At 32.9% G+C, this 24,746-nt stretch overlaps 4 protein-coding genes and 1 pseudogene across 4 annotated transcripts; 3 read left to right on the top strand and 2 right to left on the bottom strand.

The window, feature by feature from the left end:
• Positions 1-778: 778 nt before the first annotated feature.
• Positions 779-3,466, bottom strand: LOC106392463 (annotated as a pseudogene).
• Positions 3,467-3,842: 376 nt separating this feature from the next.
• LOC106394429 lies at positions 3,843-4,973 on the top strand. The gene has a single exon (XM_013835000.3). It carries the CDS (start codon positions 4,159-4,161, stop codon positions 4,747-4,749), a length of 591 nt encoding a protein of 196 aa, XP_013690454.2. The 5' UTR covers positions 3,843-4,158; the 3' UTR covers positions 4,750-4,973.
• A 1,037-nt stretch (positions 4,974-6,010) lies between these two features.
• LOC106395296 (LOB domain-containing protein 15-like) lies at positions 6,011-8,833 on the top strand. The gene is made up of 3 exons (XM_013835792.3): positions 6,011-7,666; positions 7,816-8,074; positions 8,251-8,833. The coding sequence occupies exons 1-3, from the start codon at positions 7,653-7,655 to the stop codon at positions 8,647-8,649; spliced, it is 672 nt and encodes a 223-aa protein (XP_013691246.1). The 5' UTR covers positions 6,011-7,652; the 3' UTR covers positions 8,650-8,833.
• Positions 8,834-9,665: 832 nt separating this feature from the next.
• LOC106392390 (protein NRT1/ PTR FAMILY 5.1-like) lies at positions 9,666-14,091 on the bottom strand. Its single transcript, XM_013833205.3, has 4 exons — positions 13,749-14,091; positions 13,404-13,621; positions 11,365-11,921; positions 9,666-10,634 (listed from the first exon to the last, which is right to left on the bottom strand). Exons 1-4 carry the CDS (start codon positions 13,852-13,854, stop codon positions 9,791-9,793), a joined length of 1,725 nt encoding a protein of 574 aa, XP_013688659.1. The 5' UTR covers positions 13,855-14,091; the 3' UTR covers positions 9,666-9,790.
• A 1,409-nt stretch (positions 14,092-15,500) lies between these two features.
• LOC106392462 (putative BTB/POZ domain-containing protein At2g40450) lies at positions 15,501-16,202 on the top strand. Its single transcript, XM_048754057.1, has 2 exons — positions 15,501-15,626; positions 15,720-16,202. Exons 1-2 carry the CDS (start codon positions 15,501-15,503, stop codon positions 16,200-16,202), a joined length of 609 nt encoding a protein of 202 aa, XP_048610014.1.
• The last annotated feature ends 8,544 nt before the right edge of the window (positions 16,203-24,746 follow it).

Below are 24,746 nucleotides of genomic sequence, written 5' to 3'. Positions count from 1 at the left end.
AAAATAAAATTCTCATATATTTTTTTATCATTTAACATTAATGTAAAACAATCTATGTGCTTCATATATGTAAATAAATATAGATAATTTTAGTATTATTTGTAACCAATTAATTATTAATATCTATAAATAAAATTATTGAATAATTTTAATAATTATTATACAAACTAAACAACAACTAAAAATTATAAAATTTAAAATATTTTATTAATACAATATATTACACTAATTTTTAAAAATAGCCATTCAAGTTCTAAAAACTAAAAGTATTTTATCTAATAAAATTTATAAATAGTTTCAAAATTTCAAAATATTTTATTTTTTTATAATTTATAGATATTTATTAATTATATTTAAGTATAATAATTCAAAATAAAATAAACTAAAACATGGTAATGTTTTTATTTTAAATAACAACCACTTTATTTTGATAAACTTTAATGGTAATTTTAAAATATTTTATTATTTTTTATTATTTTAAAACAATGTATTGCTTATTTTATTAAAAAAATAAGAATACAACAAAACCAAAATCTAAAAATAAAAATAAAAACCAAAAACCAAAACCAAAAGCTGAAAATTAAAAACCAAAACCTAAAAGTTAAAAACCAAAAATCTAAATCTAAAACCAAAATCTAAAAACGAGAAACTAAAACCAAAAACTAATGGAAACAATCATCACCTTAATTTCGTAGGTGGTGATTGTTTACCAATATATTTCTGAGTTGAATATCCTATACTATTGTAAATTTAGAGTTCAAATATTTTTATATTTAGATTTACAAATAAACCGAAATTTGATTATAAACCAAAGAGTGAAAGTAAAAACATGTATCCAACAGTCAGGAACAGGATCATTGACATTAACTTGCGTCTGGGAGGGAGGTGAAGAACAAAAACATCATTTTAATAGATGTGTAATCGCTATTCTCTTCCATTTGATTTCCAAAACACGAAAGATTACACATCTCTAAGAACAAAACATAGTGTAAGGGAATGTGTACTTGTTCTCTTTTAATATCTAATTCCTTGAGCAACCTCAAAGAAGTGTGCAACGTTCTCTTGAGGCGTTCCAACTTTAATACCACGCCCTAGATTCAGAACATGTTTCTCTCTCTCAGCTTTCTTCACAGTATCTTCAATCCTGCTCGTGATAAACTCTTTAGAACCGAACAAAACTCCCGGATCCACGTTTCCTTGAACCGCTATGTCTCTCCCTAGCCTGTCCCTTCCTTCAGCCATGTCCACAGTCCAGTCCAAGCTCACAACATCCACACTGGTCCGAGCCAGTCTCTCTAGTAACCCTCCTGATCCACTCGCGTAGAGTATTAAAGGTAGGTGTGGGTGAGTTTGCTTCACAGCTTCCACAATGTGTTTAAGGTAAGGTAAGCTAAACTCCTCAAAGTCCACAGGGCTTAGCTCTGTAGCCCAAGAGTCAAAGATTTAAACTGCTTGAGCTCCGCTGTCTGCTTGGTAGCGTATGTATGTGATTGTCGAGGTTGTGAACTTTTGGAGTAAAGCATGTAGAACCTGGAGAAGAAAGAAATAAAGAAACAAACATCTGAGAAGTTTACTAAGTTTGTACCAAATGCTTAAAGGCCGGTCCTGGGCCAAGCCTCGCCTCGGACCCTAAAATTTTTGAAAAAAAATTATATGCAAATAGTTCTCCAAATTTAAAGAAAAAAATTTAGGCCCTTAAATCTTTTATTAAATGGGCCCTCAAAATCTCAGGATCAGCCTGATAATCTTACCTTACATTTGAGAGAAAGCTAATCTTTTGATCTGTGTGAAGTTCTTAGATGAGCCACCTTCGATTACATAGGAGGAAAGAGTAAATGGAGCTCCAACAAAACCAAGAACAGCAGCTTCATTCCCCACCTGAAAGACAAAACATGTTATGATATAAGTGGATTGACCTATCTATCTTATATATTGCTTAGATCTCCTTCCAAGTACCACGTGGGAGACTAGTCTCTGATAATCAAGAGCTTAAGAGCATTTATCATTATGACTACCTCGTTTCTTAATCTTTTGAGTGCTTCTCCAACGTAAGGAACAGACTCCTCAGGTACGAACTCTCTAACTTGATCAACATCAGCAGCTGATTGCGGCGGGCTGAAGATGATGGGACCTTTTCCTTTGACAATGTCGAAAGGTATGTTCATTGGAGAGAGAGGAGTGAGAATGTCTGAGAACAGAAGCACACCGTCTGGCTTGAACACCTTCCAGGGCTGCAGAGAGATCTCCACCACAATATCAGCGTTCTCTGATCTGTCTCGGAAAGAAGGATACTTCTCACACAGAGTTTGATAATAGACATTGAGATGGAGAGAATACTAGAAGAATAAGAAAGAGAAGAGCTTGAGAGTTGAAGGATTGACATTATATTAGAGCTGGCTTCTTCAGAGAGGTGTTTTGGTTGTTATACTCTGCTTTGAGATCTTAGCATCATCTTCTTCCTCTCTTTAACGCAGACAAAGAAGAGACGATGATAAAGAGATCTGCTGACGTGGCTTCAACTTTGCCTTGTCAGCACATTTTTGCCATGTCATTAAAAGGTTAGTATATATTAATCTCTTTTATAATGGTTTAATCACAATTCTTCAGTTTTAATTGCATTTGCTATTATTGTTCTACAAAATCTTCTTTTTTTTTAAAGTTCCTAGCATTTCAAATATGCCATTTTTTTTTGATTTTTTACTGAAGAATTAAACCATTTTAAGATATACAAGTCGAACAAAAATTATAATATAGGAATAACTTTTTTTCAACTTAATATAGGAATAACTATGTTTGCACAATACATATGCATAACAGTGGTTGAAATTTTGAGCCAGTATTTAAACCTTTGAGAACTAGCTTCTCAAGATTTTTAGGTACTGTAATGGTACAAATATTGAATACTCGAGGTTGAATTAATGTTTGATAGTATTTGTAAAGAACGTATCTGATTCAATCTTGAAATGGAACCAATTTTTTTATTTTCGTTATATAACTAGAATTTGAAAAACAAAACAAATGTAACAAAACATATGTAGACTGTACAGATGTAACGAAAGAGTGTATGAGTGTGCTTGAAATAGGTTATTTATTAGTTTGAGTACACCACTAAATGTGGTTTAGGCGGCCATTTAATCTCTGGTTCTGAGTAGTGACCGTCTAGAATTAATTCATATTAGCCGTTTAGAATCTATAGCCTACACCACCCAACCGACTGCTCTCTTGAACTAGAACTGCCTAAACATCTTTATCTTTTTTTTTTTTGAACTGGCCTAAACAATTGTCTAGACCGTCGTTTGTGACTTTGTGTTTATCTTAAATCTATATGTAGAATACATTTAGCGTATATAGGGTGGATATATGAAATAAATAAGAGGAGCTATACGTCTTATATTTTCTAACTAACTTTGTCTTCATATTTCTCTATCGAATTTAAGCAAATCTCAGTACGGTCCACGAACGGCATCTCCTATTCATTAATACGGCTCAACTGTACATCCAGCGATCCACAGTCATCCACCTTGCTTACCCCTCTTTTGTATCCTACAGTATATCATTTTCAACGAAATTAATTGTCACACGGTTTTTAATTACAGGGTATTGTATGCAGCTACCACATGAATTCACTTGATTTCTAGGTTCATTCAGTAGCAAGAACAATAAAAGACCATACATACTAGGAGTAATGTTAATGCATGTTATGTTAGAGTAAATAAAATAGTAACATCTAACAATATTACGTCGCATACACATTCGCCCCCACTCATTTATTATCTAACTATTTATTGCCCTCTGCAATTATTTTGGAGTATCATATATATAATCCATATGGGTCATCCATGTGAAATCTACCAATAGAAAAATCCAGAAAATAATACAGACTACAAAAAAATACAAGAAAGCATAATATAAACACATGACATGTGCTTGCTTAGACACTCCATGCAAATAGAGATCCTTTAATTCTTCCGCAAACTTCTCTTACACTAACAAAGCATCACTTTTCATAAATAGATGCACCTTTGTTTCTCTTTCATATCTGAAGAAGCTTCGTTGTCTTCGGATCTCGCATTTCCATTTTCGTAGCTTAGTTCTGATAAAACCTGACTCAAAACATATCCAAGAGAGGGAGTTTTGCTAGATCACGTCAAACATTTAATGACAATGTCAGAAAGATCAGAAGACAACACAAACGTAGTCAGATCTTTAAATGTAATCGTAAAGGAGAGCTCGCAGGTCAATACATCATCAAGAATCTATTACTACGGCGGAGCTTCCGTGCCGTTTTTGTGGGAGACACGGCCAGGCACACCAAAACACCCTCGTTTCTCTGAATCATTTCATCTTCCGCCGTTAACGCCGCCTCCGTCATATTTCTCCTCATCCTTGTCCTCCGGGAACAAACTGAGCAAAGCTAGAACGAAACAAACTCGATCAGTTAAGACCCTTTTCAACGCAAAGCATCACGTGTCGTGTCCTTCGTTTTCTTGGTCGTCTACCACGTCGTCTTCTTCTTCCTCTTTGTCCTCGTCTCCTCGGTCTAAAACAGTGTATCCTGCCAACAATTGTTTTCTTTTTTGCTCGAGATCGTACGTTAAAGATGACGACGAGGAAGAGATTGGTTCATCGTCTCCGACGTCAACGTTGTATTATAAAAGAGGGTTTAGCTCATCAATGGGAAGTATGAAGAGAGCTTTGAGTTCTGTTCTTAGCAACCGATCTAGTCGTAATGATCTTAGATTGATTTAATGGCATGTTGTCTTATTTCGTTTGTTGTTATGAAACCTAGGATCTTGGTTTTTAGCTTCACTGTTTTTAATGTTTTGGCTTTTGCCTCTTTGAACACACATTTTAGTGTTTGATCGTGTTCACTGCTAATGATCGCATGTTTTGATCATATTGCTCGTTGTGACTTTAGTAATTTCATTGTTTGGAGTTTATGAAATTTAAATGAATATTTTGTTACGCTAAAACTAAATCGATCGATGGTGTGTTTATTAAAAGAGATTTTTTTTCGCCGAAATGTGTTTGTTTATTTTTCTCGAATTTACTGATTAGCTGTCAAATTTTATTATGTGAACGACAAGCTTTATCTAAGAACTAAAGACAAGAAAAAATATGGATGATTAACTGACCATGTGCCATTTATTGACTCTATTCATATACCCTTGGTTTTTGAAAAACATATTCATTCTCTCAGTTTAAACCAGTAAACCAAAACCAGAATGGTCAACGTCAACAAAAAACAGTGATAAGAAACAACAACGAACTGATACCTTTCAACCGTTTTGAAGATGCTAACTATAATTTTAATCATATTTCTCTTTTTATAGTAAGTGTTGTTTTAGATTTCAATGCAAAATTTTGACACACAATTCCTAACTTAATCTCAAATGTAATAAATAATTTCAAGAAGCAACTGTAATCTTGAGGACTAATTATTTTTAATATGGCTTTTTGGGTTGTGCGAAAACTGAAAAGAGTCAAACGACTATCCTTTAAAAACCAAAGTTCATATAAAAGGAGAACAAAGAGCGTTACCTGAAATTGTGGGTAGTTGTTTTTTTTTTGTCTTCATGATATTTGTGCATGTATGACATTTAACAACTGAAGTAATTTTCCCAAAAGAAGATTTCCTTAGAATATGCAACTTTTTGGGTGTCAAAATTTCAAATTGTGTGTAGCATATATCTTAGTGTAGTTTAATCAACCACATAGTTAATCAAGACACATAATTCGGGGGTAAGGCCTACAAAATAACGGTCCAATGGGGCTCGGGTCCATGTAAAAATAAGTATATTGTCCAGCCCAAATTATATTTGTAATTCGATTTTTCAATTTTGCAAGTACACTTAAATTATATTTTATATGTCATTAAATAATATTCTCTGCTAATTCTAAATTTTAAATTTTAATATTTTAAGAATAAAAACTCAAAATTTTTTTTTTGGTAATCATGTTAAATTTCATACCATTTTCAAAAGTTTACATGTTGTTTAGCAACTTATTTGAGTGAGACAAACAAACAAAACAACCCCAAACAAGAAACAATGAAATAGAAAAGACAGGAAGCGACGGAGATTCAAGCCGGCCTTGTGAAGGCGAAGTAGACTTGCAGGAGAGGAGGCTGGAAGCATGAAATGGCTTAATGGACAGCAACCGGTCCCGAATTTGACGATCCACTGCAGCACGAACTGTAGGGGCAGGAGTAACATGTGACTGAAAAATCCTCATGTTCCTTTCTTTCCAAATATGATAAATTATTGATTGGAAGAAGAGTTTGATGATACAAACTCTAAATTTTAATACAAAGAAAGAACAACGGGGCGACTAGTTAGGCTACGAATACGGGTCAAACAAGAATATACAAGTGCAAAACTTTCTTAGAGTCTAAGCAATATTCTTCTTTCTATTGGATTTTGAATTGAAACTGGAGATAAATTGAATAATTATTATTTTACAGTGACCAAGATATATATAACTTATGGATGTTAATCTCAGGGTTATGCCACCATCTGAACTCAAATCTATAAAGTGCATATTAACAAATATATAATATCGTTGTGATAACAATATTACCTTTTTGTAACACCGAAATTCTGAACCATGATATCTTTTCGAATATGAAAGCAAAGCTGACTTAATCCTCTCCAGTAATACATATTTTACGCAAGTGCTATCTACGCCATTGTTAGATGTGTGTTCGTGGTTCAAGATTTAAGTAACCTTTAACGATTGACGAGGAAATTTGATAAAATGTTTGGTACTATACTAAGTACTAACTGTGGTCTACAGAGAATATATATGGGCCTATAGTTAATAACAAAGAATATGTTTTCTAAATGCTTCACCAAATTTTTACTGTTATGAACTTTCAAACGTATTAAGCTATCGTTGATCCGTTTAGGATCGTCAGGCGGTCCATTCGCGTGCAACCGTGTAGACATATATATAATCCTGTAATGCCAGAAAGAATTAGCTGCAAACTTGGTTACATTATATAAAACGTAAATTTGATTTCTAAGAAGTATAAATTTGATTCTTATTGAAAATAAAGCAGAAGCGTTATAAATGTGAAGCAAAAGTCCACATGCGGCCATGGGAAAACAAAAATATTTAAAGTAGGCATTAAGCACAAAATCCATCTGTTGTTGACTGGCCGATGAATGAGTGACTACATGCATGCATATTTGTATATGATTATAATTGTGTGTGATCATCAGAACTTTTTTTTCTGAACACAGATCATCAGATTCATAAGGTCAAAATAAAAATAAAAATAAAAACCCTCACGGGTCACGTGCTTAAGCAATAAATACAGCTCTTCAGTCTTCATTAACTATAGATATCTTCAGTTGTTTTCATCTTAAAAGAGACACTGTTCTGCTTCTCGAGCTACCAAACCCCTTTCATCTCCTTCAGAAAGGTCTATTCAACCCAGCCTCAACATTTTCTTATATATCTATCTTTATATTGACACAGGTATATATCGTGATCAGTAAATTTTAAACTTGGAATTTTACTTGCCTTTAAAGCCTTCCTTACCAATCTTCCTTCACACCCTCTTTAAAAGTCACTTGACTTTAGTATTTCTCTTTTTGTTTCTTTCTACTTTTCTCTCTTTTCTTTCGATCATCTGAGAGCATGCCTGAATGTCAAGAGAAAGGTAAAAAGCGAACATCTCACTAGTGAAACCCTTTTTCTCTTTACAATGATTTAATTTTAATTACCCTCAAATTGGTGGATATGGTTCATTTTCACTTTTTAGTCATGTTTTAACCAAGCTAAAGTTCTTATTTGGTTCCTTGTGTTTAGGGAGAGACTTGAAGAGATAGGGAAGAAGATCAAAAGAGAAGCAGATGCTTGGCCTAATCAAATGGCAGGAATTAGAAGACATATATCTGGTCCTCCTGGAGCCCTCAATACCATTACTCCTTGTGCGGCATGTAAACTTCTGCGCCGACGATGCGCTCAAGAATGTCCATTTTCGCCTTATTTCTCCCCATGTGAGCCTCTTAAGTTCGCGTCGGTCCACAAAGTCTTTGGAGCTAGCAACGTCTCCAAGATGCTAATGGTAATAACAAAACACAAATATCATCATTTTATAGTGATAATGATCATATGTTTCTTTGGTCGTAACATAAACGGGGACTAGTCTGTCTGGCTTTCATTATAAAATATCTCATTAAAAAAATAATAAAATACTTTTGGCATTATTTTCATAATGTTAATAATTTTAACACTAACCAGGAGGTACCGGAAGGCCAGAGAGCAGACGCGGCAAATAGCCTCGTGTATGAAGCAAACGTGAGGTTAAGAGATCCAGTGTACGGTTGCATGGGAGCAATCTCAGCTCTACAACAACAAGTTCAAGCTTTACAAGCCGAGCTTACGGCCGTACGATCTGAGATTCTCAAGTACAAGCAACGAGAGGCTGTCGCCACTTTGATCGTACCTTCCAATTCCCAATATCACAACTCTGGCGGCGTCTCCGTCATTGCACTACCACCACAAACGCCGTCAACTCCACCGCAACCTACGGCGGCTCATCATCCGCCTCCTCCATCTTCTTGTGTTTACTCTCAACCAACCACAAGAGCACTAGAATACGGCGAGATTGAAAGTGAGAACAACTCCTACTTCGGTTAAAATTTATTTGAATCATTCTACAAACACACATACATATAATTTATTTCCATAATTTGTGGTCCGACAATTATAACTAAGTTAAATAAATATAAGGGAGGAGGATGATGTTAAAGAGCCTGTCACTAATCGATCAAATGTATATTTATATTGTTCATTTGGTAAGGGGTACTCTTTACATTTTACATAACCGATATTGAGATGAGGTTGAAACGTTGTTCTTAAACCCACAACGTGGAAGTCCAGTTACAAACTTCCAGTACAGAACAGAGTCGAAGTCTATTTATTTATTTCTTATATAGAAGATAAAGAAACTCGATAATTTCGTTGATTAAATCTTTAATAAACTACACATATGATATATTTGAATTTAGGGTAGCTTAAATTCATTTAATGAGTCATGCGTACTTAAACTTTTTAAAAATCTAGAATCCAAGCAACGTAGTGAGTTAATTCTACAAAAAGCTACTTGCACCAACTTTTTGTGATAGCTGGTTTTGAATGTGCACATATACATATTATAAACACACACACATATATATATTGGGTGAACTGTCAGCTGTATATAAATATCACTAGTTTATCTTATTCATTTTAATTAATTTTACTTTCGGTGTTTCCTTAGCGTATCGAATTAATCAATACATCTTCTTGCGGACCAGATTCATGCAGTGTTCGGTGGGATGTGCTTTAATCAAAAGTAGCGAATTTCTTTCTTTTTTTGGAGCAATTAGAAAAAAAGATATAGTTGCCAAAGTATCCGATATATTAATTTAGTCGAGATATGTAAGTCTTTTTTTTTGGCATCGTCAAGATATGTAAGTCAATAACATATAGTCTAATCCAATATGTTAGACGTTATATATGGTTAGTTAATTGTTCGGATCCGGTTCACGTGAATCCTTCTAGGTGAAAGTGTATGTGACCAATGAGAATTGGTTTCTGTGTTCAACTAGTAGAACAAAACGATATATAGAACGTGAGCAATAACTTAGGTCGTCCAAGTGGTGCTTGTTTGCTTAGGATAAACACTAAAGTTTTATTCATATCATGTCAATCAAAATACCACAACTTACATGTTTTTTTAGAAAACCGTATATATAAATCACTCATTGTTATAGCTAGATAGTAAGAGGAGATGTATCTAAGGATTTACCTCCATTTGAACACATCCTCCATTAAACTCTTTGGTCTCATCACTCTTGTAAATATACTTGCTAGCTGCCCACAAGAACAATCCCATGTTCACAATCGAAATCACCATTAGAAACCCATAATAGTAATCTAGCCTAGAATCGTTCAAGTTATCCCCAATCCAACTCTTGCCTCCCCCTTTACTTGTGATCTTATCAATCATTGTCATCAAGAAGCTGTTCAAGAAATTTCCAAGACCGATCCCACTGGTAAAAAACGTTGTCCCAAGGCTCTGCATCTCCTCAGGTGACTGATCGTAGAAAAACTCAAGCAAACCAATCGCGTCAAACACACCCCCAATGCCCAGAAGACAGTATTGAGGGAGCAACCAGAAAATGCTCATAGGCACAACTTGTTTAGGGTTAGTTATGTGAAATTCTTTTATTACGTGCATCCTCTTGACCTCTACAGCCGAAGCAACAGCTATTGCAACAATTTGGATCAAAAACCCTATCCCTAGCCTTTGGAGTATGGTGATCCCTCTAGGGTTTCCAGTTTTCTTGCGCATGAAGGGAACAAAGTATTGGTCATATATTGGAATTGAAAGAAGCAATGAGAGGGTAACAAAGCCTCCCAGCGAAGCCGCAGGGATTTGGAAGTGGGATCCGAGTTTTCGGTCCAATGTGGTCCCTTGTTTGACAAAGAGAGTATTGACTTGTGCCCCTAAGGTGCTTGGGATTAAAGTGACAAGCCATATTAAGGTAAGCCCTAGCACACGCTTTGCCACTTCCACTTCTGTCACAGTACAAGGTGACTCTCTGGAAGATGTCTTAATGGCAGCTTTATCCAAGTACCTGTAGTAGCAAGACCCAAATCATTCAGTTGTTCATTCAAAATGACTTTGTTTCTTGTCCTGTCCAAGATTTTATGTCTGAAAATAAACGTCGATGAAAAGATGAACACTTCTAGATGTAGATGTTATGTAATAGACTTAGTTTAGCCATAAAAGTTCCTCCATGAAGGAATATGTCTTATCAATTCCCAAATTAATGTTTTCACATTTATAGATATGACAACAAGTAAAGCTACTCGCATAAAATTATATCATTTTTTTTTTTGGAATATTCTAAGTTTTCTATACTAAGTATTTTTGCAATGATTTTGGCAAGAAGCTATAGTGGGACGATATTGGAGAACACATTAACGTGGATAAAGTGGAAACTCGGGACCATCCAATAAAATATTCTACAGAGCAAGTAGAATAAGATAAGATAATATTAACAAAAAAGAAATTCAACACTGCGTATCTTCCACATCATTACCCACCAGAGACAAAGGCAGAATCTTGGTAGATTATTTATCGTCAAGGAATCAAACTACAACCATCCTCTTTTGCTTTTGTTTTTCTTTTTATTCTTCTTTATTATATAATGGCAAGGATGTTACAAAAAAAAATATATATATAATGGCAAGGATAAAAAATAATTATCCGTTTATCTAGAATCAGAACTCGAATAAGAAGTTTTAAGGCATGAAAAGATTGTAAAATATAAATTCTTTGATGAGATGGTATGCAACACTGACCTGAATATGGGGGTGTGATGAACATGATGTTTACCAGTGCTGTTGTAGTAATGGGAGTCAAGCTCATGAAGCTCCAAAAGGTCATTCGGACAATGAAGCTTTCGGTTTTTGAATGCTGCGATAGGGACTCGAACCAAAGCTTTGGCCAAATTGTCTGATTTGATGACCTTATGCCTATAAAACGGTGTCCCGATATAGAACACAACTAGAGAAACCAAGAGTCCTAGGGTAGGGATGCCATAACCTAAACCCCACCCAAGATTCTCTTGGATGTAGACGAGCCCTAGTGTCGCGAATAACGCACCCGAAAAGGAGCTAAACGTCCACCAATTGAAGAACGAATCCTTTTGTTTTCTCTCTCTAATACTGTAATCGTCGAATTGGTCCGCTCCAAACGTGGAAATGTTAGGTTTTGTTCCACCGGCTCCAGTGGCTATCGTATATAGAGACATGTAGAAAAATGCTTTTTGTAAAGAGGATGCCTTGTTGCACAGCCCGTTCCTGCATGTCGGTCTTAAGGATTTTACCGTTACTGCCATTGTTAAGAGAATCATCCCCTGCAAACAAATACATAATCTAGGTCTCATGAAATTTAGACATTGTTTTATAATTGAATACATTTTTGTATCATCTCCAATGTTTTTTGAACTGAAAATCATCCCAAATGTTAAATCCAAATTCCTTGTATTATAAATGTAAACATATTAACTTTTTGTATTTACATTGTAGCTATTAATAAAAAAAGAGTAAAATATTCTAAAAGTATAAATATACATTTTAATACTTTTGGCGTTTGAAACAGTATGACATCCTAGCAAGTACGTACAAATAAAAAGGTGAAAGTAACTTTATGAGTCATGTCTCTCAATAGACAAGGAATCAAACGTTGTTTGGCTATGATTTTTTTCTTTATATATGCAGAACTGTATATATGTTAGAAAGAAGATGCGATCTAACAAAAGTAATTTCTCGATTGGGTTTGGTAAGTTTTCTTTTTATTCTTTATAGATGTTGATAAGGTATGTGTCGATAAACCAAAAAAAGTTGTAAAGTGGAAATCGTGGGTCCTCTTGTATACGTGTGGAAAACAACGTACAATACGTAGTATGCATGTCTGAATGACCATCATAAACCAAATCTCAAAAATAAAATAACTTGAAGTTAGCTTTCGGTTAACTTTTGGCTTGATTCTGACACTTCGTCTACATTTTTAAACGTATAGAAACGTGTTCGACATGAAGACTATGGTTGCTTTAAATCTGTATATAACTGCCAAATGATCAGAAAAGTATTCTAGGTTTTTAAGAAATAAGTAGATTTCTAAATGTTATTTAACGACATACTTAACAACAGACGAATATTTCTACTTACATGTCAGTCATATCAGTGCTTTACACAATCAACAGCACGCGACTATGGTCGTAAGAAATTTGGGACTAGTTAAACTTCAATTCAGGTTAAAAATAAATGAAAACCTTAATTATCTCCCTTTTTTATCAACTTAAATATATTAATTAAACTGTTGAAAACCGTAATTGTAATAAGCAAAAAAAGAAAGAGATTGTATCTTTTAAAAAAAAGATTGTAAACATGCATATATATATATAGCTATTATTCTTATTGCTTTAATTTTTTTAAAAAATATTTTTTTTCTTAAAAGTTGTTTCGTTCATTTGTGTTTTCTTAAATGCCTTTTTCTTCTGATTATTTTTTCAACAGATTATTTTTTCAACATATTATTTTTCTTTTCTTTTCCTAGGTTTAAGTATACTAGCAAATCAATTCCATAAAAATACATTTGAATATATTGTCACGTTAGAATTTAAATTATATTTTTAGTATATTTTTATTTTAAAATAAGTATTTTAAAAAATAATTAATTATTCAGTAGTTTTTAGAATTTTGTTGATATTGTATATATTTCATAAGACTATATATATTTTTAGTATATGTGTGCCACGACTCAAAAAATTTCTAGATCCGCCACTAGTTGCTATCTAGTTTACATTGAAAAGCGAAAGAAGAGACTATAGAAATACCAGAACGTAGATGAGGGAGGAGACAGTAAAAGTCCAGAAGCGGCCAATGTATGTGTCGGCGATGTAAGCTCCGGCGATCGGAGTGATCCACACGACACCGGACCAGTTATTTACATTTCTAACCGAAGAAATCGTGTCTTCATGAAGTCTCGTTGTCAAATAATTCACCAAATTCGAAGCTATTCCATAAAACGCCATCCGCTCACACGCTTCATACCCTTCTCAAATACAAACAAAACTACATAAAGCTTGTGAATTAATGAAACATAATCACCTAATATGCTTTTTAATCCATTAAACAACTGGTATAATTTGATGAAAATAATGACTTGAGTACAAAAATACCAAGAAGGAAATAGCAAGCTCTCCAACGACCGGTCCTGGACGCGAGGGCGGGACGGCCCTGGAGGTCGACGGTGCCATCTTGGGTGTACACTTTTGCAGCCTCCATTACTTTTTGTTTTAAGTAAATTTTGATGTTTTGGTATATCTTTGGTAATGTTGTGGGAACTGGAAGAGCTATGACAGTCAAGAGAGACTAAAGGGAAATGGTTTAAGCCTTTAAGGTTGCATGTTGATTCTCTTTTTATTAGTGGGATCTGGAATTTTTTTTTTAAAAACAATGTCTTAAATTAGCCTAGCTAGACATCGTCTTAAACAATTGTCTTACTCTTTACAAGATCAAGTATAGGTAATAGGTGATATATATATAACGTTACCGCCAGATATTTTGTTACCTTTTCATTAGTGTCGTCATGAACCACGATTATCATCACTATCATCAAATGGGTGTATACAGTTTTTAATTGGTCCATTTTGTATTATAATTATACAGAAAATTCGTCTATCTATCTAGCGAGATATTGTCTGGTCAACAACAGTTAGCGATGGTAACGTTTCCTGGTTCCAATGATAACAATTTCTCAACATATCTACGACATCATCTCACAAAAGAAAGAAAAAACTCAGTAAACCGTATGATATAATTCTTTTTGTATAAAAGAACGCACTACCTTTTTTGCCGTATGTTCTTTCGATGCTTAATATATTTAGCGTCTTAATTAAATATGAAATATCGACCGACAATGATAAAAGTACACACATTAGAAACTTGGCAGTTGGCACTGAAACAAAAACTGAAGAAAATTGAAGAAAATTGTTTAGGGATTGATGATCGTGAGATTAAAACAAAAACTGTTTAGGGATCGTGAGATAAAAAACACAATCTTGCAAGCAAAAAACACAATCGATGCGGAAAGATAGAAAACTGTGTAGGGATCTTTTGGATTGGATGACGATTTTGACATCATCTAAAACTGTTTTGTCCCACCCTGTTTTTCATGCTTTATTGCCAAGGTGTTGCTCTCTTTAGATTAACTTTTGTAAATCTTCTTTCATTTTAATGATACTAACGTTAGCAAAAAAATTGAAGAAAATTATATCGCATCTCAAACAGGAATATCGTAAATCGTATATAAATATAGTTTCAGAGTTTTCCTAGCATAGTTTCGTCATAATGTTTTGAAATTTTATTTTTTTGTTTTTTTTTCAGAATAGCTCTTTAGTAAATGAGCGTGAATTCTGTATTTATTTTTATTTTATTTTATTTGAACTGAACTTGTAGGTGAAATTGTTTTTTCCTTCACCAAAATAGATTTCAACATAAATGATGCTAATTGGTGGAATACAGCAAGATTCCACATTTGTGAGTTAAGAGTCTTCTACACGTTCCCAGTTGCTTAAGTTTCCTAATTCATGTAATAGATTTATGATCAGCTTCTTCAACCTCATCAGAAACACAACCAACCATCTTAATACCGCATGTGCACTAACTAAGACGCACATAGAAAAGATATATGCAGATTAGGTTAATAATAGTTGAAAAAAATATAATTTAATAATAGTTGTGCATTTGGGAAATAGCATTTTTTGTTATAAAAGATGATCGTCCATCCAGTTTGACCGTCGATTTGACCTTTCGTCTCTTCGTTTAAAGGTTAAAAATAAAGTTACTCAACAATCCTAACATCTCAGTCTTAAAGGTTAAAAATAAAGTTACTCAATTTTGACTTTCCTTGGAATAGATCTCTACGATATATGGCAACAGACGTTTCCTCGAGTGGATTTGCAAAAATCTTAAAACAAAAATGGCATACCGATTTGCTACTCAAGGCAGGAGACAGTAATGGCTTTGCAGCTATCTCAGCCCACAAACTTGTTATTGTATTTCTTCTCTTTCATTATCATCTTCATATTAAGAATAAAACACTATAAATACTATTTTGTACGTTGACATGCTTTTATCAATGATTATAGGCGGCAAGATCTGAGGTATTCAAGAAGATGCTGGAATCAAAAGCGACGAAAGCTTCATCCGACCAAACGTTAATTTTCTCAGAGATGAGACACGAAGAGTTAGAGACTCTAGTTGAGTTCATGTACAACGATCACGGATTAGTTTCTTCTTCAAAACTAAAGAAACATGTTCGGTCGCTTTATCTAGCAGCGCAAAGATACGAGATTCCTCATTTAAGGGACTTGTGCAGAAACGAACTTATATCGTCTCTCAGTTCTTCCAATGCACTTGACGTACTTGAGCTCTCGCAGGTTCCTTTGGACAAACCTCTCACCGATGCTGTTTTGAGTTTTATCGCAAGGAATATAAATACATTTTTGGATTCTTGTGAGTTCAAGATGTTTGTTGCCAGAAACCCAAATCTTGCTGTAGAGATAACTAAGGCTTTTCTGAATCCGGTTATGATCCCAGTCGAATATGAGTCTGATGACGATGACTACTAAGATTAGGTAAAATAACTGCCTAGTGAGGATTCCTTAAAATGTTTCTACATTTTTTTCTTTCCTATAATAATAGTAAAGGTAGCTACAACGTTTGGTAAGTTGTAACAATCTTTTCAGTAGCAAGCAAGTTTGCATGCATGTCTTCAGATTCCGAATCACACAAGAAAACTTGCTTTTGGTATTAAATTACCTAGATGAATGTATGCAAACTTCTATTAACGCATATATACCACTTAAAGGACTATAATAAATTAAAAAGTTGTCTAATAATTTAGAAAGAATGAAAGTAAAGAGTTTAATAAGTCAGTACCAGAAGTTCTATCAGATGTTTTCTGGCAATGGACAAAAGATATGACACAGAGGATGGTAAGAACAAATGCAACCGAAAACTTATTGGTGATGGCCATTATATGATAGGGTCTTCTTTTTGCTTACTATTATTCTTTACTGAGGCTGATCAGATTTTATACATAACATAAACATTCATAAAATAATATCTTTTTGGTCAAAGATTAAAATGGACAGAATCTTCCAATTTATTTCTTTAGATATGGAAAATCTTATATAAAAATAATATAAAATTATAAGAAACTAGCTTTAAACCCAAAACATGTATTTATAGAAATTTCTTTCAGTTGAGTTTTTTCAAGTTAGAATGAAAAAAATATATATTACGAAAAAGTGAGAGGAGGAAATTATAAAGTAAATGTCAGATACATATTCTAAAGTAAGTAAACTATAGAGAAAATAGCAGAATATTATTATAGTTTCCGTCAAATATAAAATATGTATTATAGACAACAAAGAATAAAAGAAATAAAATATTTCTCTATTGTATAAAGAAATATAAAAGTATATTTATGTGTTTTATATTTTTATAGATATAAACGAGTTATTTTTATACATGCAGCGTTTCAAATTAAAAGAATATAAATCTTTTGTCTTTAATTGTTAGAAATAAAATCCAGTTTTGGTATGGTTGACTATACTGGTATCTGTATCAAATTGAATTGTTATATCTGTATAAATTTAGGATATGAATCTAGAAGCTAAATTTAGCTGATATGATATGGATTCATATTTGACCAAAAAATATATGGATTTATCAGCTAAAGTGGACTCAATTAGAGAAGAAAACAAATTAAATTCAACTAGACTCAAACCCGCGCGGATGCACATATATTATTGATAATTCTGTTATAAAATTTGAATTAATAGTAATATAATTAAATTTATTATTGAAATTATAATCTTCTAAATTTTTTTATCTACAGGTTTTTAGATTATCAAAAAGGTTATAACAGTCCAACTAATTGACCTCATTAATATTATAAGTTCAAAAATATAAGAATAATAGCTAATCAAATTTTAAAAAGTTTTAAACTATTTTTCGATTATATATTTTGTTATTAAACCATACTAGAGTTTCTCAATTCAAATAATATAATAATATTTATATATAAAAACAAACAGATTTTAAAAACATTTATTTTAAAATTAGAATATATATTTAAATAAATATCTTATATTAAACTATAACCTTTTTGTTACAGTACTTTTAAACCTTCATCATTATAAAGTTTGCATAGTCTATTTTTCCAAATTTCATATATTCTAATATTCTTAAATTTTTATAACAATCCCTCTTTTTTATTTCAAAAAAGTACAAATCCCAAAATATTATGTATAACTTAGATGCAAAAACTTATATAGATATGTTTACAATAAATAGAGAATATATATACCTAAGATTATGTAAACCTATACTTTTCAAATAAATATATTTACTATTTAAATATATATTATTTTCCAAATTGTGGTTAAGATCACAGTTACAAAATCTACTTGCAAAGATGTAGGGGAATAACATTCTTTCCAATTTTCTTAAACATATTATACGTTTAGTTGATTAAGCTAAATAATAAATAAGACATATTAAATTTCGAGTGAATTAGTCTAACAACATTTATAAATAGATAAAAAATAGGACACTGAATTAATAGAGTAGATTTCTCTTAACTTGGTTTTCGATTTTTTTACTGAAAACAAATAATGCATATATAGATATATTAAATGGAAAAAAATAAAAAATCAAATTACAACAATTTTAAGTTTATTTAAATAATTAATTTAAATGTTTATGACAAAGGACAAAACAGATATTATACTATATATATATATATATATATATATCTATTTATATATATATATATCTATTTATATATATATAATACTGTTTCCTCTCTCCTGGGCGCGCTACGTCAGCATCCACTTAGGAAAGTCGACCTCTGCGTTGCGACACATGTCATGTCCGCACAAAACGCAACACTGGATTTATTTGGGCTTCGAACATTAGGCTTATATTCATTGCGTTATTGGGCTGAAAACTTACAAAATTTGGCCCAGAGTCGTTTTCACCTTTGCTTTGCTTTCGAGAAGCCGCCATTCTTTCTAGGGTTTGTCATGTTCTTCAAGCTCTGCCAACAATGGAGGTTTGGAAAGGTGGATTGAGACGAGTCTTTGTGAGTAATCTATGCGTCGATTTCGTTTCATGTCACCCCCCTAGCCGTTAGAGTAGCATGATTCATTTCCATTAATGAGTTCTTAACTCTTTCGCCACACTACAATCATTCAATGATCCTTATCTCTCTTCGAGGCGGTGAATCTCCATCTATAAAATGGTATGGTTTCATCCCTTGAGAAACATCCTCACGATTTCTCATCTTTCGCTTCTATTAAAATGTTACGTCTTTGTAGACATGATTTGTCTGATTCTTAGGTTTGTTCATGTCCTAGCTTTAGGTTTGTTCATGTGTTGCAGAAAATTTGGTTTCCTTTTATAAAGTTCTAAGCTTTGCTTGAAATTGAAAATTTGGTGATGATTATATTCGTTGCATACCTCATGTATCTTCTTATCAAATGCGTCCTTTAACAGTCTGGTTCAAACTTATTGCAACTGCATCTGCAAAGGCAAGAGTAAGAGGACAAGGGTCTCCGAGGTTTGGTCAAGAGAAGCCTGAGAAGAACGGAATTACAAGGCGTCACTCTTCCTCCTGGATCAAATGGGAAGCTGAGTGCAATGTCTCCAAGAGCTCACAGACTTCTCATAGCTTCAGCTAAGGGTTCAATGAACAGTGACAGATCTTTTTCGTCTTTCAAGGATTACTGGTAAGAAGTCTAAAAGCTTTATCCACAAGCCTCAACCTTATCTACATCCTTTAATCCCATTTTTATGCTCATGTTTATTTTAGATAAATCGACCAAAGCTGAGTGAAAACGGTGAATGTCTTTTGAGGGAATAGAGAAAGCAATCATGGTCGTCTTACATGGTTGGACAAAGCTCTGAAACCTTTTTAACCATTTTAGCTGTTTTGTTTCTATTTTTCCTGTGCGTTTTGCTTTTGTTTGGTGTGGTGAGTCTTTGACATGTTCTCTTTAGGTTTACTCTTAGATGCTTTGTCTTCTCAAACAAAAAGGTTTTTTAGCATATAGTTATTATAAATGCTTCTCTTAAATCATTTACAGTTTGTTCATGAATTTTGCCTTTTTAGTTACCGTTTGTTCATGCTTTTTTCTAAGTTATATAACTGAGCTACAAAAGAACAACTTTTATATCACCGGAACTATTTCTATAATTTTTATTATTTGTAAATTAAAATTAAATTTCAATACAAACTATAAAAACCAAAGACAATTAACTTTGTAAAATGCTTACTCCTAAAATGAACAACACCGAAGCCCATGTAACATATACAGATGCATTATTTTACACAGCAGCATGCATTACAACAGTGATTCTATCATACATGAGGAGATTGACTGTGAGCAGGCAAATGAGAAGCAACTGGAGTTATGTGTAAGATATGTATATCATTGGTTCATTTTTAGTCCATCCAATTTTTTAGATTTGTTTGAAATCTTCTTTAACTAATCTTATTTTTCCACCATTGTTCGTCTTGCAAAGCAAAGGGTTTCACTTTCAAAATTTCCAGTTTTATATTTAGTTAAATAAAAATAATAAAATCTATCATGAATAACCTTAAATTTCATCAATTAATTGTATGGGAGTCCTTTCACAAACCAGTGGACATGTAACCCCAAGCCTTATCTCACATGCCTAGAGTCTCTAATTGTAATTCTAAAGTCCTTTCCCTCCAAATATTCATTTCTGTTTCATAATTGTTTTTTTAAATGCCAACGTCCATGTCTCTCAAATAAATATTTTAAACAAAAAAAGGTTCGTATATATGTAAAAGGGCGAAAAAGTGAAATTTTTATTGAAGTTCAACAAAAGGCTCTGAACTAAAAATGATATAGAACAGGAAATAATAAAAACAAAAATTTTAATCCTAATCTGAATAATAAAATATTATTTTAACTAAAAAAGCTAACATTATTCAAAAAAAACTAACAGTTTAAATGATTCTGCAACTATATTATGTAAAAAAAAAAAAAGAATGTTTGGGTGTAGAAAATAACAGTAACATTTATTTTTTGTTAGAAATTACAAAATTATTCTGTAATTAACAAAGTATAATAGTTCATATTTTCTATTATCTTTCTAATTGTTAGAACTGAAATTCTAATTACATCATTCTAAACATTTTTGATAAAAAAAATCCGCGCGTAGTCATAAGTGAGATAAGTGAACTGTCGTAGCCGGAGCACTTACATGGCTGAAATAGACAAGTGTTGGAGGAAATAAGGTGATCTTTTAATGAATACGACCTGTTCCACAAGTAACAATACACACACAATATGTTAATAATCATGCCACGAAGAGGCTGCCGTAGACACCGTGATAGATGCCGATGATTTTTTTCTTTATAAACAAATGAAGAAATTCGCATGTTTTGTTATGAAACAACACCGCTGTCCTCCTCCCCATGATCAGTGTGCGTGATTATTCTCCTACATGTCTTTTGCTTTCCGTTACGGTCCTTTCATGATTGAAATTCATACTCACAACTCTCCTTTACGATAAGTTGCATGTTTCGCTTCTTACAGTTAAAACTTACATTTTTTTTAACTTTACATTCTTAAATAGTATGGATAAAAAATTCACAACAAATAGAAAAATATGCAAATTGCTTTAAAAAAACATCCGTAAAAATACACCATTAGGCAGGAGGAGTACATGGCGCTAAAATTATATAAAACTCCATGATTGCTTAGTCAATAAAATATTACTAAACTGATACGAATATAACAAAACTAAAAAGAAATTGATCCACAAATATATTTGGCTACTTAAAAATGCCCCGTAACGTAACTATTAAATATCAAGAAACCTAAACAAAGCAACATTAGTATAATACATATTAGATTTCAGTTTATTAAATATTTAATCTAACTATTAAAATTATTTTCAAATTTATCCAGTCCCTAGGACAGGCTGACCCTAGTATATAATATACTAGTGTTGTGTCCGTGCTATGCGCGAATTGTTTGCTATTTGTGCTATCTACATGTGCAAATTTTTTTTTCTGATTTTTTGTTTTTCTTTGAAATGTATTTGTTATCGTGTCTTAGCGATTTTGTTGTAATATTGTGAGGCGATTAGTTTATTGGAGTTGTAAATATTTCCCATGATGGATATTTTTTTGGTTTTATAGTTAATCTCTTGAGTTTATTAAGTAACTTGTTTTGTATGATGATGTGTGATACAACATTTTGGTCGTTTATACTGGTGCCTAGCAAGCGTTATTTATGTTATTGTGTAATGTAGTTGTTTCTGTGACAGAACATGTTTTTTTTTTTTTTTTTTTTTCAACTTTAAATTTCGATACCATTTCTGAATAAGAGTTTTGGTTACAATTTAAAGAGCAGTAAATAACATGATAGATAAACTATACTGAAACTCATTTCGATTGATGCAAGAATCGTGTGATACTCGAAGTGAAGACTCTCAAGATACTCTCCATTTTAACGTTGAACATGCTGAAACCAGATTGATAGGTACGAAGGTTTTGTGGCTGTAGAAGTTGACGCAGATACTCCAGTGTAGATCATGTTGGACTTAACCTCTTTGTCGAGCGAGTATAGCTTTGCTCTAAGATGAAGAAAGATGCCCTTGACAATTTGATTATAGGGACGGGAGACTCTGTTGTGCAAGCGACTGTTTCTTTCCAGCCAAAGGTGATATATAGTTGCTTGAAGAATGAGCAACATAATGGTTTTGAATCTCTTTGGCAACCGAATAGACAGGAGGAAGGGGACAATGTCATTGATCCGAGCTGGGAGCTGCAGTCCAGTCGATCGAGTGACACTTCTCCAAGCAGCTGAGGCATAATCACATTCAAAGAAGATATGAGATAATGATTCATTTTGGGTTCCGCAAAGCAAGCAGAGAGGTGAGACATCTAATCCCCAAGTTAGAAGTCTGTCTCTCGTAGACATCCTGCCTCGCATCACCAGCCACATTCTAAAAGCATGCTTTGGGATATTTTTTTTAAACCAGACAGCCATTAGCCAAGAAACCTGAGGGGGAAACTGATAAAGAGAAGACCAAAGCTTTGCAGAGGAGAACGTTGAAGGTGGGTCCCGCAAACCGTTCCTCCACAAATAGTAGTCCTCCTCGTTAGAGCTGATATCAGGGACAGATGAAGGCAGCGATGCACGGAGAAGTAATAAGACCGGATGTCTGCTTCTAGAGATAGACCAGTGAGACAGTGGCATCCAAAGAAATCCCAGATACACTCGGTCCGGTAGGGCCAGTTATATCAAATAAAGGTTTCGTTATGCAATTAGTGTACTATATCTTCAAAAGTATGGTAGTAGAAAAGGCATGTTTCTGTTTATAAATTTTTGTCCTTCCTTTTTATATAATTTGATGTTTTGATTTGACAATTCTAAGCTTCCCTGTAAAATAAGTTAATGCTTCATGTTTGGGTTAGTTCCATGGCTTTGGATGTGATCAGAGGTTTTACTGGATGCATAGGCTGTTTTTGGGAACCTGGTGGTTACGTCACTGTTTATTAAGCAAGTATACAACAAGGAAAAAAATAGGAAAAAACTAACAAAAACGAAACAGATCCACATTTGTTAGGTTGAAAATATGGGATAAAAACAGCTATTTTCACAAAAAATTGAATATCAAAAAACGAAAAAAAACATGTTGATCACAAGCAAAAAAAAAATTGTTCATCACAAGCATTAATCTCAAATTTTTTAAAAGATGATTAAATAACCAGATTAGTTAAACATTTCTATATAATAAAGTAAAATGTTATCTTCACATAGCGTCTTGCGCGTGAGCATTGCTTCTTCTTCCTGCTGCCAAGTCAACCGGTACCTTATGCCTTCTCAATTCTTCATATTGATTCATTTGACGTATATTTAAAGAAAGTTTTAACGATTAAGTAAAATAAAGGGTTTCAAATCGACCGTCTTCCGCAAGCTTCCAATGGTTTTTCGGTCTGTAAAGAAAAAGGTGTATTTCTATGTGTATCTATCTATCTAGGATCAAAAACCAATAACATCCGTTGACTGTTATACAAATTTCTTTATATTTTGGATAAATCACATAACTTTCACTAATTTCAAACTTTTTTTTATAAATGGGGACGATGTAGATTTTGCATCGTATTTAGACATTTGAGAATTTAGAAAAGAACTCACTATGATATTCGAAAAGGTAAACCCTTTAACAAAAAAATATTCGAAAGGTGTTCGAATAAGAAATAAACATCAAAAGATATAAGTTAAACTAAAAAAAACAATAAAAATATCTTAAAACACTAGGGGCGCTTATTGTATCGATGATTTGAAGGAATTTGTTTTTATGACAAATTCCAAGGATTTTTAAGGGAATTTGGGATTTGAACAAATCTTTTAAGATGATCTGATGAAATTTTTATGAGATTTGACGGTTTTAAAATCTTTTTCTTTACAAATTATTTATAAATGAACACATCACACTTTTCAATTTTTTAATATATCTATTAGAAGAACAGTTCAGCCAACTATCTCTTTCTTAAGATATTTACCACCATACCTGCATCACCATTTACGACCAATAACTCAATAGAGATATGTAATACAACTTATATTAATTATATAAAACGAAACACAGCACATTTACACATCAGTGAAATAATCACTCAAATTACCATGAGATACTCCGCAACATGTCACTCACACCATTCAAGAAAGTAAGCAACCAAGGGTGAGAACAAAACTAGAGGAGGACCAGGTGGATATGTCATCTCAGTCAGAATAATAAAAATGATTGAAAAAGCGTAATTTGATCAAGGATTTTGAGCAACATCTACTAGCATTTTCACCCACATCTGTTTATCTAGTTGGATCATCCCAAATTTTTTATCTTAGGTTGTAGCTTACGGAGAACACTGCAAATTTAATATGTCTAAACAAAATAAAACTTGGCATATCTGTAGTGTAAAACACCAATCTCCTCCACACAATCTGACTGCCAAGAGGAAAAGAAGATTCTTTATCAAATTGAATCTGATCCCTGAATTCAGAATATGATTTCCCAGTTTAACAACAGTTTCTAGATCCAAAATCTAATCTTAAACACTA

The sequence above is a fragment of the Brassica napus genome, chromosome C4 (genome assembly GCF_020379485.1).
Source record: "Brassica napus cultivar Da-Ae chromosome C4, Da-Ae, whole genome shotgun sequence".
Lineage (NCBI taxonomy): Eukaryota > Viridiplantae > Streptophyta > Magnoliopsida > Brassicales > Brassicaceae > Brassica > Brassica napus.
This window is presented reverse-complemented; position numbering and strand designations above follow the sequence as displayed.

What these genes read in the sequence shown, in the direction of transcription:
- LOC106394429 (XM_013835000.3), top strand. Translation starts at nt 4,159, where the DNA reads ATGACAATGTCAGAAAGATCAGAAGACAACACAAACGTAGTCAGATCT.
- LOC106395296 (XM_013835792.3), top strand. An exon ending in ACGTCTCCAAGATGCTAATG is followed by an intron (nt 8,075 to 8,250) that starts GTAATAACAAAA and finishes AACACTAACCAG; the next exon opens with GAGGTACCGGAAGGCCAGAG.
- LOC106392390 (XM_013833205.3), bottom strand. Translation starts at nt 13,854, where the DNA reads ATGGAGGCTGCAAAAGTGTACACCCAAGATGGCACCGTCGACCTCCAG. An exon ending in AGCTTGCTATTTCCTTCTTG is followed by an intron (nt 13,622 to 13,748) that starts GTATTTTTGTAC and finishes GTATTTGAGAAG; the next exon opens with GGTATGAAGCGTGTGAGCGG. An exon ending in CATCACACCCCCATATTCAG is followed by an intron (nt 10,635 to 11,364) that starts GTCAGTGTTGCA and finishes TTGCTACTACAG; the next exon opens with GTACTTGGATAAAGCTGCCA.
- LOC106392462 (XM_048754057.1), top strand. Translation starts at nt 15,501, where the DNA reads ATGGCAACAGACGTTTCCTCGAGTGGATTTGCAAAAATCTTAAAACAA. An exon ending in CAGCCCACAAACTTGTTATT is followed by an intron (nt 15,627 to 15,719) that starts GTATTTCTTCTC and finishes CAATGATTATAG; the next exon opens with GCGGCAAGATCTGAGGTATT.